Here is a 16127-nt window from a genome sequence, read left to right as displayed (position 1 = left end):
TAACAACAATAAGCCTTTGGAAACAACTCCTCATCCAAATGCAGCCTTTTAAAATTAATCTGGACCAGAATTTTGAGCAGCCCCACCAGGTCTCTGGTTGATGCCTGTGAACTGAACTCTTGACAGCAGACTTCCAAAATATATTCATAAGAGATGGTTCCATTTTATTTGTGCCAGAATGCTTTAGGATATAAAGTTATGGATCAAAAGTTTACAGGGACAAAATCAAAGGCCCTTCCTTATAAAGTACCTGTTTTTCTGGATTTTTCAAAAGGATGCATGTCGAAGCCTTTGTAAACTGTCAAATGCTGTGCAAGTGTTATTATTTTAAACATTATTATTTGTGAAAACTGGTTAATATTTATAAACCACTTTGTTTTATTCTCCGAAGATTATATTTTTATAAAAAACACGACTATGAATTTTATGCTGTAAATAATCACAGAGGAGAAAACTATTGTCACCAAAGCTATCTTCATTGTGACCAAACATTTTTAAATATTCTTGAAATGTGTCAGATATTAAAGCACAATTTTCTACTCAAAGGGGGAAAAATGATGTTTGCAACCAGATAATTTATTGCCTAAGGCAAAAGCAATTCTTAGAAATAGACTTGCCATTGAAACACATTTGGCTTCGGCTTAGAAAAGTCTGACCCAGCGTGATGTTTTAAGCTGTGTGTTTTAAGCTGAGCCTCACGGGGCCCCCGCTGAAAGGCTGCAGCAGGAGAAAAGACCCCTGGGCCTCCCTCGATCCTCTCCAAGTGGTTCTAGGATGGAGAAGATTTGGGGACAGCTCTCCTCAGTGAGCAGCCTCCTATGTAGGCCTTGTTGAAATAATTCTTAGCTGCATTGAATGAGCAGGGGCTCAGGTGGCTGCTTACCTTGCAAGGTTTCGTGTGTGCCTGGCTCCCTAAATGCTGTGGCATCTCCCTGGGCTCCTGCGTGTGAGCGTGTCTGTGTGTTCTCTTTGTTGGTGGTGTTAGGTTCTCTGCAGACCATTGTTTCTGATGGAGAAGATCAGGAGGAAGAGGGAGATGCCTTCTCCCAGGAGTAAACATGGAGGACTATTTGCATGGCGCCATCTTGGATTGTAAATTCATCTTCCTTAAATTCAGTCAGCAATTATGTATTAGCCAGTTATGTTAGGATAATCAGTGGATGAACAAAACAGACACAGTCCCTGTGCTCAAGGCGCTTATGGCGAGGGGAGAGGGAGAGGTAGGCAGAAAACAAGTAAACTGGAAAATATAGGACATAAGGTCCCTGGTGGTAAGTGCAAGGAAGGAAATCAAGGAAGGTTCAAGAGAGAGGGAAACCTTCTTCAGAGTGGGGGTTGGTCAGAGACAGGTTCTGTGAGGAGGTGACAGGTGAGCTGTGTGACTCCAAGAATGAGGTGGGGCTGGCTGTGCAAAGAATGACGGGGGAGGGGAGCATTCCAGTCACGGGAAACAAGCTGTACAAAGACCCTGTCATGGGAAAGAACTTGGTACATGTGCTAGGCTGAATAATGGCCCCCAAAGATCTCCAGGGCCTAATCCCTGAAACTTGTGAATGTTGCCTTATATGGCAAAAGGAACTTGAAAGATGTGATGAAGTTAAGGCTCTTGAGATAAGGAGATTATCCTGGATTATCTGCATAGACCCTAAATGCAACCACAAGTGTCCTTATAAGAGAGAGGCAGAGGGAGATTTGACACAGAAGAAGAGGGTCATGTGGCCACTGGAGTAAGATGCTGCCCCCCTGGCTTTGAAGGTAGAGGGAGGGGCCCCATGGGCAAGGAATGCAGCTCTCGAAGCTGGAAAAGGCAAGGACACAGATTTTCCCCTAGAACTTCGGGAGGGAGTGCAGCCCTGCTGCCCCCTTGGTCCCAGCCCATTTTGGACTTCTAGCCTCAAGGACTGTAAGGGAATAAATCTGTGTCATTTTAAGCCACCAAGTTTGTGGCAATTTGTTACAGTAGCCATAGGAAACTAATTCAGTCTGTTTGAGATGAGCTAAGGGGAGAGTGTTGCCAGATGGGTTTGAAGAGGTAGGTAGGGCCAGTCATGAACTAGTTGGTCACGGTCAAGAGTTTGGTCTTGATCTTAGCTTAGAATAATGGCAAGCCACGGAGAGTTCTAAGCACGGTGGATGCAACCCAATTACATTTAAAGAAGATCTCTTGTTCCTGGGCGGAGAAGGGACTGTAATGCATAGGGGTGGGGGTAAGGGGAAGAGGAAGTGGGGAGACCATCTAGGACCACCTAGGAGCTATTGCAGGTGAGAGGCAGTTGGCAGCCTAAGGTGGTGTCAGTGGAGGTGGAGAACAAATGATGGATTCCAGAGACATTCTAGAGGTCGATTCCCAAGGGTTTACAAGTAGATTGGATGAGAGGGATGAGGGAAAGGGAAGAATCAAAGATGACTCCTAAATTTCTGACTTGAATAACTGGGAGACTGGAGAAGACAGGTAGGAAACAAGTTTGAAAGTGGGAGGGACTTCTGTTTAGGATCGTCAAGTTTGAGACTCCTAAGTGGAGAAGCCAAGTGGAGACGTCGTTATGGTGTGAGTCTGGAGCCCGTGGGAGAGGTCGCTGCCAGATAGAATAGCATGGGCATCCTCAGCATCAAAGGGGGAATGGGGTCCATGGGCCTGGATGACACAACCCAGGGAGAGACTGTGGAGAAAGGAGAGTTCCAGAGGGCCCAGGTAAGAGCGCTACTGAGATCTCCATATGTGATTACTGTCACGGCTCAGAGTATGACAAGTTTCCTACCTTTGGAAAGGCAGCAGATCCTGAGAGCGTTCTAGGCCTGTGCAGGTAACTCGTGAACTAGGACTCTTTAAAGTTCCCTGAAGGGAGGTTACCTGTGCTCATGGCCAGTGGCTTATCCAGGAGCAGACAGATTCCAGATTTGTGGCTAAGAATACATAATTCTTAGGTGCAGGAAAAAAAGGTATCGGAGCAGGAGAATTTTTTAAAAAGCCTCAGACTTTAATTATATTCACCATGATCCTAGAAGGAAAAAAAAAATGTCAATCTGAGTGTTTTCCCCCCAAAACCAGATGCTGAGATGAATACACCCCACAGAAATGTGGGAGGTGAATCATATTCCACGCGGGCTGAGTTGAGACTACAGCATCATTTTGTTATCGCGCCAACACACCTTCATGCCTCCCTTCCCGCTCAGGAGACTGGTGCCGCCCAGTGGGTGAAGCACACAGCAGTCGGGCACACACTCTGGCAGTGCCCGCACACGAGGGAGCGCATAGCCTCGGGCCCTGGGTGGCAGGTTGCAGGTGAACAGCAAGGTCATGAACGACATCGGGGACGGCCTGAGCAGTTTCCCTTGGAGAATTACATGGCGAGAGACTGCAGCTGTGCAGACTGGCAATCTGAGATCTTTTGATTCCCCAAGATACCCTTTTATTTTGCTCTAAATGTAACCTCAACCTATCATCACTTCCAGAACAATCCACAAATCCAGTCCTCTAAACATCACCCCTCCACCTGTCAATCACCCTGAAAATCCTTCCTCTCAGGAGTGCTGCCTCTCCTTTTTATTTGCGACTTCCTTGACGTCTTCAGTTCCACATTCCCCTCCCCCTCAGCTGCTCTCCCCCACCCCCAGGAAACAAGGGGCTCCTTTGCAGCCCACCCTTGCCTGGATCACTGCATGAGTCTCCCGACTGGTCTCCCTGCTTCTGCCCTTGACCCTTGGAGTGAGCCTGTTAAAACATAAAGCAGATCAGCCACTGCTCTGATCTGAGCTCTCCAGGACTTTCCCATCTGGCGCAGGGTGCAAGTCAAGGTCTCATGCTGGCCTTCCCTTTGCCACTCACACCCCCAATCTCTGTGCTCTGGCCACACCATTTCTTGGCTGTTCCTTGACAATGCCAAGCACACTGCTGCTTCCAGACCTTTGCACCTGCCTATTTCCTCTTGCGGGAACATTCTTCGCTAGATAGCGGCATGTCTGGCTTCCTCATTTCCTTCAGGTCTTTGTTCAAATGTACCTCATTGAGGGAGTCCTTTCCTGAACAATCTACCTAAAATAGTGGCCCCCAACCACTCTCCGCCCCAGCCCTGCTTCGTGTTGTCTTCTCAGCATGCACTACCTGATGTACATTTGTTTCTTCCTTCTCCTAGAACCTCAGCTCCAGGAGAACAGGGACCACGCTCACTGTAGTGTCCTCAGAGTCTAGACGGTGCCTAGTGCATGGTAGGTGCCCAAATATTTGTTGAAGGAATGGAGAGTCCACCCTACTTAAAGGGTGCAGATTATAATAGTGGATCACCTCTTTCCTGACACCGTGACTGTCTCCTTCCTAAGAGAGGAAGGTTTCCTGGGATATGGGATCATTCCTAATGCATCTACGGCTCAGAATGGGATTCGAGATGTAGCACAATGGTCCCAGTGAAGAGCATTAGACCCTTTTTCTCTCTGTGTGTGTTTTTCAAATCACTCAGAAATCATTTGTCATTGATAGCAGCAAATAACTCAAACAGGAGAGCATGGATTTAGAGTTCAGTGGTATTAGTTTAAAGATGATTAAAGTAATCCCTTTTATCTTATCAAAAAGAGCTTTTAGGTGACCGGAGGAAAAGCCCCCAGACAGAATGTTCAGTTGCACCTGGAGTTTTCCCCCCGGCTAAGAGATAAGCACATCCCGGAGATGGAGGACTCTCGACTCATCCACTGGTTGACTCACCGCGCTGGGCTGCTATGCAGAAAGCCCCGGAACAGCATCCTTGCCTGCGAGGATGCCTGGTCCTGTTGGCCCTGTGGTTTAGAGTTCATTCTGAATGTGCCTCTTCACAAGAGTGGTGGGAAAATGGCTGGAAGCATGGGGGGCTGGATGAACAACTGGAAGTTGCCATTTACTGAGATGGGGGAGGCAGAAGGGTAGCAGTGGGAGTGGGGAATATCAGGAATTCACTTTTGGCTGTGTGGAGTGGAGATGCAGGGTGGGCAGGAGGATTTAAAATAAACACTGAATTTGGTGAGGCTGGAAGTAGGAGGTAGCCTCTGGTAGCCATTTGAGAAACATGGGGCAGGGTCTAAGGAATAACCATGACCAGTGCTACTGAGAAGGTTTTGTTGAGTCCTGACTAGGTGTTACGCTAAGTCATAGGTCCCTACCAGGCTGCCAGGAGGGTCCCAGCTCCCAGGGGAGAGAGCTCCCTTGCATTCGGTGGCTTTGGTTGGGCTCCTGCTGTGTGCAATAAGACAACCAAGAGAGACAGTTTAGAAACACAGTTAACTACCCTGCTTACAACCCTTCAGAGGGTTCCCACTGCTCTTGGGATAAAGACCGACACTTGGCCCTGGCTCACAAGCCCTGCCTGACTGGGTGCTTTGCGCCCCCCTTTTCTGTGCTCTGCCTCTTTTAGTTCCTTCAGCATGTCACACACATTCCTGTTCCCTCTGCCGGGAGTGCTCCCCCCCCCGCCCCCGACCGCCAGGCATCTTTCCTACCTCGTCTCAAAGGTGACTTCCTCAAACAAGCCTTCCCGAGTGCCCAACCACCGAGTGCCCAACCACCTACGTGTGTTCAGAGCAGTTCTCCTTCTGAGGCTAACTCTGACCTCAGTAATTAAGTAGGTGATCGTGTAATTAGTTGTTTAAGGTCTGCCTTCCTTGCCAGAGGGCAAGGTGGCATCTCTCTTGTAGCTGCTGTTTCCTAGTTACCTGCCCAGTTACTCAGCCACTGGTTGTGTGAACCCAGGGCCAGGCTGAGTGGGACAGGCTGTGGAGTGGTGGATAGACAGGTGATCAGCGGGGCCTGGAACCATCCGCAAAGACCCTTGGAAAAGAGTAGACTTTGGCTGGTCCTTAAATGAAGGTAGGATTTGGAAGGCAGAGAGGATGGGCATTTCAGTTGGAGAATCCATTTAAACAGAAGTGGAAAGAGCCCTGGCTTGAAATCAGGAGAATCAGGGTCTCAGCTCGTCTCCTGGGTGACTGGGGACAAGTTATTTTCCCTGTCTGGACCTTAGTCTCCGATTGTAAAATGAGAGCTGGCTTATCAAGGACTGCAAATAATAGCACCATGACACTATTCCCCCATCTCCTCCCTGGCAGACATCTCTCTTCCCCGTGAGCCTGAATACAGCTTCAGAATTGTTTTCAACAGAATGTTCTAGGCAGCCATTACCAATCGATAGGAGACGGTCATTGAGATAAGCCCTGTATATCTGGCCTGGCTTGGAATATCTCTTGGATGAAGTCAGGCCCTGACACTGCCTGATTCAGGAAACGTGTGACAGGAGGCCTGAGCAAGGGATCTGACCACTGCTGGTAGGGAAGAAAGCCCCACTGAAGCAGAGGGCTCAGCAGCACCAAACACCACCATCAGAAAGGACAGAAAGGTGTTCTAGTCCAGAGGTGGCCAACTCAAATGCCTTCAGGGGCCAGTAGATAATGTAAATGAGAGAAGTGGGCCAGGAGGATAGAACAGGCCATGGTGAGGTGTATGGCAAACCGGAGAAAGGGGAGTACTTACCCTGTCTAAAAGGATTCAAAATCTTTCTCTCCCACTTGATGTCTTCTCGTTCCTCCTCCTCACTGTATGGGTCAAGGAAAAAAAAGGCTTCAGGCTGAATTTTTCTCCCTGACAACCAGACTATGACCTCTGAGTCCTAACAACTTTATTAGGGAATCCAGATCTAGAAGGGAACAGTGTTGTCTAAGGCCACACTGCGAGCTACGCCTGTTGATTCCCATTTTATTGCTTTTTACGCAGTGTGGTCATGAAACAGGATAAGGTTGGGAAACAGGATAAGGATGGACTAAGGAGGGATGAGAGTGGATTAAGGCTTAGGTTTTCAAAAAGACGTCCATTATATTTTAGGTGCTTATGGCAAGGGAGATGGGTGGCCTGTTTACTACTGCTGTTAGTAATCACTCATGTGACTTCTTTTATGTAGTCACCGGTTTAAATTCCCCAGATCTTCAGAAATGTCACTTTCCACTGGGAAAATTTCCCCTCTCATGATTAAACACATACACACACACCCCTCTTCCTCCCTCAGTATTAATCACCTTCTCCCCTAATTGGTACTTAAAATGTCAAAGGAGAAGGAATTAATTAACAGGAGTATCCAGTGCAGCAAGCCATGCTGCAGGGTTCTGGGACTGATTATAAAAAGCACTTCCTTAAATATTTTGAGCACTTTTGGGAATCAGAAACCTCCCTTCTAATTGAAAGATCCTTAACTACACCCCAAGTCCTGGCTGGTGGCCAGGGGTGCAGAGCTGAGCAAGGCGGTGTGTGGACACCGCTTCTTCACCACCCTAGGGATACTTCGCTCCAAACTTGGATAGGAGGCAACAGAGGTCACAAAGAGCAGGGGTCCCAGGCTGGGTCTGAGAAAGAGGAAGAGATTTGATATTACTGAGCTCCTGCTGTGTGTCAGGAACTTTATATTCGGTACTAAACAACGATCCTGTAAGACAGGTGACTGGATTATGTCCATTTTACAGATGAGGAAATCGAGGCTCAGCGTGGTTGTGAGTTCCCCAGATCACGCAGTAACTAACTGAAAGCGCAAAGAATTCAAACTTAGGTCTGATTCTAAAGCTTTGCTTTTTCATGGAATCCTGAAATCCTGGTCCCGGCTCGCGTCTGGACTGCTCCCCACCCCAGCCCCAAACTCGCGGTCTACCGTGGTTTGACAGCTAAGCCAAGAGCCCAGACCGGGCAGGGGAGGTGGAGCGGGGAGAAGCACAGCGCCCCGCCCCGGCTCGAGTGTCAGCCAATGGTACGCGGCTCCCACAGTCTTTCGTCCAATCAGCCAGAACTCCCCGCCCCCACCCCCGCTCCTCCTCCCCTCCCCTCCGCTTTCCCTTTGGCTCGACCGAGCTTGACGGAGCGGAAAGTCCCTTCAGTCCGGGCCGGCAGCCATTGGAGGAAGGTCTGTCACAGGGCGGCCCAATCAGAGGGTGCGCAGGCACGCAGCCCGGGCTGCGATTGGCTAGCGGGGCGGTAGCCCCTCCGCCCACGCCCCTCCCTCCCCGCCGGGCGGCTCGGAGGCGGGGCAGGTGGGGGCGGGCCCAGGTAGCAGGTTCGGCTGCGCGGGGGCCGCGCGTCGGAGGTAAATACTAGGGCGGTGGGTGTGGGGCGCCGGGCCGGCCCGGGACGCGGGCTGGCGAGGCCGGGGAGGCGGCGACGCGCGCCGCCCGAGGTGAGTGAGGCAGCGGGCGGCCCCGCTGGCCAGCGGCGGGCGGCGCGGTGCCCTGGGCGCCCCCCGGCCTGAGGGCGCCTGGAGCGGCCGCGGCGGCCGTTGGGCCCTCGGCAGCGGCCCGTTAGCTGCCCGGCCCCGAGGCGGCCGGCCTCTGGGGGTGCCGGGCCCGCTGACGTCACCCGGGCTTCCCCCCGCCGGGCTTCCCCGCCCCCCGGGCCTTCCGGAGGGGGCTCCCGGGGCGGGGGAGCGTGGTGGCCGCCGCGGGGACCTCCGCGGGAGAGAGGACTTGGGGTGGGAGCGGCGCCGGAGACCCTCTCCGCCCTCGGCCCCCACTGCAGATGGGGAAACCGCGGCACGGGCCGCGGGCCGGGCCCCCACGGCCCGGGTAGGCATGGAGAGCCCGGGGCTGCAACCTGTGCCCTCTGCGCCGCGGGGCGCGTCGATCGGCCGGATTCGGGGGGTTCGTGGCTCCCATCCAGGAAGAGCGGTCGGGGCTCTGGCCTGGTTCATGGCGTGTTCTGCTTTTTCTTTCAGTTTCCCCCCTTCCAGGCTGAGGATGGTTTTACACAACAACCTGGAGCCCTTGAGTTGAAAGGTGCGCTCTGTTGAAACAAGGTATTCCTTCTTTTCCTTTGTGTTTCTCTTTATTACCGTGTTCCCGACCTGTGGGGAAATCGTGAGTCTGCACTGCACGGACGATAGTGTTGCTGGGTTTGGTTCTCGGCTGGGTCAGCTGCCCGGTTCTTCATGTACTTGGCATCTTTTCTAGTGCACCCCGGGGCATTTGCATGTTTCAGGATGGTTGTCATCTTTCAGCCACCAGGCCTTTCCGTCTCTGAGCCCCCAGCATTGCTGCCCCTTCCTCTCTCCAGTCTCCCTCGAAAGTTGTATCCTTGGCTCAGCTCAGGAGCGTTCCCTACCTTGCTTTTGAATTCGGGCTAATAGGGATCTTAACAAGATTGTTCCCTTTGCAGTCATTGGCTCCCAGAGAAAAATCCAGGCCTGGAGAGAGGGCGTTCATTCAAGTGTTGGTTTTCTGCACACCCCCTCACGCCCCAAATAGGTTGAATGGCCCTAGGAATTTAGCCTGCCAGTTCCCACTGGGTAGTGGGTGGATTTGAACTAGAACAGTATTAGGAGAAAATGATTTGCTGGAAATTCTTGTTAAAGTTCATGTACTGTGAATGTCAACAACACCCAGAACATTCTCTAATGTGCTGCTGCAAAATTACACGGTATTCACGCGAAGAAGCCTTCCTTTGGATGGTTACTTTTGTGAAGAGCTGATAAGACCAGGGCACTTGTTATATAAAACAGACATTCAGCATCAGATTTCTTGTTGGCGTGCCTGAACTGTGATTTTGTTTGATTTAAGGAAGTCTTTAACACAAGGAGAGAAACAGGAGTAATTATCCTGTTCATCAGACTGTTAGTATTTTGTTCCTGATTTTCACTCCATGATCTAAAATTTGTTGAGGTATTTTCATTGGTTATACAGAATTTATAGGCATCAGACATGGTATGAGGATCTAGGGAGCCAGTTTCAAATGAATCTCGAAACAAATTGTTTTTGTAATTGTGAAATTTTCCTTGTTTCTTCTTGTATGTGTAACAATGAAGTGTTGTAGAAATTGACCATGATTTCTTTTATCCAGAGAATTAGAATTACTATTTATCCAGAGAATTAGGTAAAAAATCATAAAATACTCCCAACTTCTGAGTCTTTTTCTTTTCTCTTTTTCTTCTTTTCACTTGGAAGAAGCTTTTAGTCACTTAAACAATTAGGATAGGAAATGAAATTTTGGCTTGCACTGTTGTCACCTGAGATAACCAAGTCATTCATTCCTTTTTCACGTACTGATGGGCTACCACATTGTCAGGTACTGGTTTGGGCGTTGGGAATATGAAGATGAAGCCCTGGGGGAATTCGCAGTTTGGAAGTGTAGTGGCCGGGCTTACCTCTAGTGAGACAGCAGTGTTCCTAGTTCTTCTGACATGAATCTGCAGATGCGGGAGCCAGACTTTTTTTTAACCTCATAAATCCCACTTGTTTTAGAGACTGAATACTTGTGTACTTGGGTCGTAAGTTAATCTATGAGGAAAATTAAAACTCTCTCTTTTCTGGTCATAGAGTCTCTGTATTTCTATTCTTTAGCTGTTTAGGAATATGACAACTTGTTCTTTTAGTGAGAGATGTTCTTTTTAAAACGGTAATTATTCTAGCTATCTTGAGCGTTTGGAAGAAGTCCCTGTGTCTTTTTTCTTTGGTGTTCATGCTGACCTTCCTACCTCTTTGCCTTCTGTAATTAGGGGAAGTATTTTAGTATTGTAATTTTTATTCTGATTTAGGTAGCCTCCTGTGGTTTTTAGAACAGGTCAGTTTATCTCAGGAAATGCAAAATGTTTTTGAGTTAGATCTGTCTGTTTTCTTTATTAAAGTTCTTTGAACAGTATAACCCGACGTCTTGAGAATCAAAATGACATTGTATCTTCTAGATAAGTTACCGTTGTCAATTTTATGTAGCTAATGCTGTTCATTTGTACTATATGTTATCTTTTAGAACATGGTAATTCTGACTTTTAATATTTTTCTATAAAACTTATTTCTTGATCATCTTCTTTTCATTGCATTGATAGGAAACTGGTATTTGTTCCTTCCAATTCTCATCTTGGTTTAATGACTTTATTTTAATACAGTTAAAGTCTCCTTTACTCATAATCCAGACCATCAAGAAGCTTAGATAACCAGATACGTTTTCAAATCTATGTGACCTTGAACTGTTCCCTCATCTCTGATGTTGTCAAAAGAAAGGCCTTCTGTTCAATGTGATTTTAGGGTTAAATATATTACTGTATTCCAACTCTTTGGTAATCCTCATTCAGTACTTATAACAATTATCAGGATATTCATAATCACTTAATTTTCCAGCCTGAAATAAGTATGATGGTATTTGTTGAATCATAAAGTGAAGTGTATTATTAGAGGCAATTTTTAAACAATGACCTGAAGAGTAGTAAGAGAACACAAATGAGGGCAGCCATCATATCTGAAATCTTCTGTATTTTTCAGTGTCTTACACTGTGCTGAGTGCATAAAAATGCTAAACAAAATAATACACTTTCTTGATTGATAAGGAACTCATTGACGGTTGATATGAATCTTTCCCATGTGTCTTCAGTCAGTTTTTACTGCTTGGGGTTCTTCAGACTTAATTTCACTATTGTGCTTATCGCAGTGAAAGAAGATTGTTGGCATTATGTTCATTTCTATTTCTACAGTGGGAGGAAAGTCTCTTTATTCTGCTGTAATGTCGGTATATTGAGATATTAATCATCGTTAGATTTACTGTCTTGTATACCTCTAGTACAGCCATAAAGTTCCCCATTCAACTTTCTCTATCAATTGCAATGAAGAGCATCAGTTTTTAATATGGTTGTTCCAAACCTATTCTTTTTTACTGTATTCTTTCTAAGAGAAGAATGACCGCATCCTTTTTTATTTTTGGATAATGCTTTTTAAATATTTTGTACCTTTTGCTCTGGCTGTTCTAGTTGTCTCACATGACCCATCCTGTTAGTGAGTTTAAGCTCACTCTTCTCTTGTGCTACTGCAGTTTAGAAAAAGGTACTGCTCCTTGTGTAGCTCACTTTAAATATGGCCTTTGGTAACTATTGTTAAATTGCCCTCAATCTTTTAATAACCAAAGTCATTATATCAAATTTTGTTGTGGACTGTCTCTTAAATGATTCGCAAAGAACGCTTTCGTAATCAAATTCATTTAAAATATAGTGTCCTAATGCATTACATAGAGTAATTTAGTTTTATCTTGGTAATATTTCATTAGCACTGGTGGTTTTTATTTTAAATTGTGACATGAATTGTTAAGCTAGAGAACCAATAGAGTAGGAGTTGTTGGCATATAATAATTATTAAGATTTAAGGAAGTTGTTAATTTTAATATTTGAATACATAATTTTTAGGAATAAAAAAATTATTTCTTTTCAAAATAGAATTGCCATACTTTAAAACCAATTTTTGGCCAAAAATATTTAAATACATTTTAAAGAGAACAAAACAACTACTCACTTTTTTAGAAGTTGCTTTTTGACCATCTCAACCTTCTGGGGGCAACCAAAGTAATGTGTATGCAGTAAGGCCTGTGCAGTTTACTCCTAAAAGACCCATTCAGAAATTTATGTATTCCTCTCTTTGTTATTGTTTTGTTTGTTGTTTTAAACACACAAACATAGTGTCATCACCTGGCTTCTCAGAACAGATTAGAAGCAGTAAGTTGGAAAGCAGCAAAGCCATAAAAGGAGTCAAATGCATACTGCAGGAAACCACAGAAAATGGCTGAGTGCAAGGGAAAAGTATAGGCGGAAAGTCAACAGAAAGCAGACTCAAGGATCGGACAGCACAATGGAAAGCCTTTGAACAAAGTAACACCTTTGCATACTGAGAGTCACACATAATAGTTTATATTCATATGGATAATTCGGTGATCAAGAAAAAAATGAGGCTATATCCTTGTTGAAAAATGTTGACATGTAGAAAGAATTTTATTCAGAAATAAGCAACACTTCATTTGGTACTTTAAAGAAATAGAGCCAAATTATGGGTTTGGGTAGCCCTCATAAGGGGTTTTGTTTATATCGTGCCAAGATAGGGGTTTTCACAGGTATCTTATATAAGTGGCAAAGATAAATTGATCCTATTCCTGCTGAAGTAGACAGTGCCCTCAAGTGGAATTAAGACAAGCACATTATAACAAAAGAAAAAAGAGAGAACCACTTGATGCTAGCTCTGCTCCTGCCCTCACTAAATGTTGCACCGATATTTCAATGAGGTTGGTTTGGAGGGGTGCCAGATTCTTTACCCTGTCTTGGGTAATCTACATGTCTCTTTCTAGCTTGGAGAGGGACAGACTTTTAGAAACTTTACCGTTATAGAGTACCTCCTTATCTAGCAATGCATTCTAAAAGAAATGCTGCTCTCTGTCTAGATTTGCCAGATTATTTAATCATTAAGTTAAATGGCTAAATTGAAAATTGCATTCTTTAGTTTTAGGAGCAATTATTTTTTAATTCCAAGAATAAGATAGATAAATATGATAGTGCTATCAACTGCTGCTGTTACCCAGAATAATGGAAATGGATACCTCGGCCTCCCAGAAGGATGGAATAACTAGTGTATTTTGAAACCAAATAGCTACAGTAATGTGACAGAGACTACATAGGAACTATTGTTTTCAGTAAGATAATTAATTAATGAATCTTAAAGTCTTAATTTGAATTAATGAAATTGTATAGTTTTTAACCATCAGTTAAAGTATGGTTGAGGAGGCTGTTTTAATTGTTAAAGATTAGTATTCTTGTAAAAATTTTAAATGAAAATTTGAGACTGAAAAAGAAATAATAGTTTGTATATTCCTTTCTAGTATAAATAGTTAAAATTGTGTTATGAAAACATTTTATATTTAATACTATACTGCAATTATGTTTCCTTGTTGCGTAGTCTGAGTTTTGATGGCTACAAAATTGATATTTAAAGATATCTTTAATATAATCAGATTTATATCTGATATTTATGATTATGAGAAATTAAATGACAGCTGTGATTAACATTTGCCTATTGTAAGGACAAAATGTACAAGATTAAGGAAATGAAACGGAGTCAGAGATAAAATGTCCCATTTTTAAAATATGGCACACAGATAAATGAATTGTGGTTAAAGTTTCAGAATGTGATTTTATGATATTTTTATTGATAAAAGATGTTTAACATAATAATTATTGATGGATAACTTTTTACTTAAACTACATGTACAGAAATAATAGCCTTTTTGATATATGTGTGTTTTGCCCAAATACAGCAGTTTATCTATTTAAGTTAGACAGAATCTATTAAAAATGCTACTTTTTAAAGTTTAAAAATGCCAGAATATGTATATAAGGTTATCTTTTACTAGAATTTGATTTTATAAATTTCAGTACCTTGGGAACAAACATTTGTGTATTGTCTTTGAAGATACTTTACAATTGGATCTCCTTAATTAAATATGCAAAAGTACACTAGATACAAGTAATATATACCTTTTAACCTTTTTAGGTATTTTTGGAAGTATTTCATTTGTGTGTGTGTTTTTACTAGTCGAATGAGATTTTAAGAAATCTTCAACCTTAATTTTAGCTTACGTAGAATGAAGTGTCAAGTTTCTTTTTGCTTGTCCTCCAGGCATTTTGATTTGCTGTTTTTTTTTACAGCATGGACACCAAATTGCTAAAAACTTGCTTTGGGACTGCCAGTGAATTTATCTTTTGCGGTTTTACTACAAATTTAGTAGTTCCCTTTTTTTTGAGTTAATATTTTGGAGTTAATATCACAATGAGTTCGGGCTTATGGAGCCAAGAAAAAGTTACTTCACCCTACTGGGAAGAGCGGATTTTTTATTTGCTTCTTCAAGAATGCAGCGTTACAGACAAACAAACTCAAAAGCTCCTTAAAGTACCAAAGGGGAGTATAGGACAGTACATCCAAGATCGTTCAGTGGGGCATTCAAGGATTCCTTCTACAAAAGGCAAGAAAAATCAGATTGGATTAAAAATTCTAGAGCAACCACATGCAGTTCTCTTTGTTGATGAAAAGGATGTTGTAGAAATAAATGAAAAATTCACAGAGTTACTTTTGGCAATTACCAATTGTGAAGAGAGGTTCAGCCTGTTTAAAAACAGAAACAGACTAAGTAAAGGCCTCCAAATAGATGTGGGCTGCCCTGTGAAAGTACAACTGAGATCTGGGGAAGAAAAATTTCCTGGAGTTGTGCGCTTCAGAGGACCCTTATTAGCAGAGAGGACAATATCGGGAATATTCTTTGGAGTAGAACTACTGGTAAGTTTGATAAACCATTTTAGTGAGCTGAGTATGTGTGTTGTGTCTGTGTATATTTGTATACACCCATATTTTTTTCCCTTTTAAATACAAAATAAGTTTTCCTAGACATCTTCTGTAATTTTATAATATTCATAATCCTTAGGATTTACTTTCTGATGATAAATTGAGATGATGCAAAGATGATGAATTGAAATCTTTTTAAAAACTACCTACCACAGTAGGAAATACAAATAGATCACGTAATTATTGGAGACTTTCATATCTTGGAAATTTTAACATAGTCTATGTTAAAAATGAACTCTAGGGGCCGGCCTGGTGGTGTAGTGGTTAAGTTTTCACACTCTGCTTCAGTGGCCCAGGGTTTGTGGGTTTGGATCTTGGGCACGGACCTACACACTGCTCATCAAGCCATGCTGTGGTGGTGTCCCACGTACAAAATAGAGGAAGATTGGCACAGATGTTAGCTCAGGCCCAATCTTCCTCACTAAAAGAAATGAACTCTACCTGTTGTAAACTAATTAATCACTTCACAAAATTGTTTGTTGTCTTGTGACATTATTGTCTATGTGTTTCTCAGTTTTTCTTAATGTGTGCTATTAAGTAATAAAATTTGGATATAAGATTTTTTTAATGAGTTGCATCAATTTAAACTTACTTTTAGTTGTCCCTGATAATATATGTGAAAATCGTCTTGGAATTTATTCCTACTGAAAAGAGAACGAAGAATTCTGTGACAGGTTTCCAGAATTAATATTAATTTTCAAGGACTTAAATGTCAGTTACATTTTGACATCCTTGCAAATATTCATAAATATATATTTCATGCCTTGTTTGCTTCTTGATTTAATTTTTAAAGCAGTAATTGTAAAACAATTAGAGATCTGAATCCCAGCCAGTCCATTTACTAGCTGGGTTACCAGGTTACTTAACTAACCTACTTCTCTAGTCTGCTTCCTCATCTGTGAATTAGTGATCCTGGTGCACAACTTGCAGTGTTGTGATACATCGGTTCAGCATTTATTTAGCATGGTGGCTGGCTCATAGAAAGTACTCAGTAAATGGAG

General features: G+C 43.8%; 1 protein-coding gene across 6 annotated transcripts in view; it reads left to right on the top strand.

Annotated features, from left to right (window-relative positions):
• Positions 1–8064: 8064 nt before the first annotated feature.
• Positions 8065–16127, top strand: part of CYLD (CYLD lysine 63 deubiquitinase) — a 75320-nt gene continuing 67257 nt past the window's right edge. Inside the window, exons 1-3 of one of the 6 annotated variants that reach the window (XM_087420271.1) lie at positions 8065–8081; positions 8706–8786; positions 14436–15060. In XM_087420271.1, the coding sequence (XP_087276397.1) occupies positions 14557–15060 (504 nt within the window). In that variant the 5' untranslated portion in view covers positions 8065–8081; positions 8706–8786; positions 14436–14556. The other 5 variants (XM_087420273.1, XM_087420270.1, XM_087420272.1 and 2 more) reach the window with 5 other exon arrangements.

This window comes from Ceratotherium simum, chromosome 30, assembly GCF_057802395.1.
Source record: "Ceratotherium simum simum isolate JZ-2026a chromosome 30, ASM5780239v1, whole genome shotgun sequence".
Lineage (NCBI taxonomy): Eukaryota > Metazoa > Chordata > Mammalia > Perissodactyla > Rhinocerotidae > Ceratotherium > Ceratotherium simum.
Note: the sequence above shows the minus strand (reverse complement) of the source record. Positions and strands in the feature narration are given on the sequence as shown.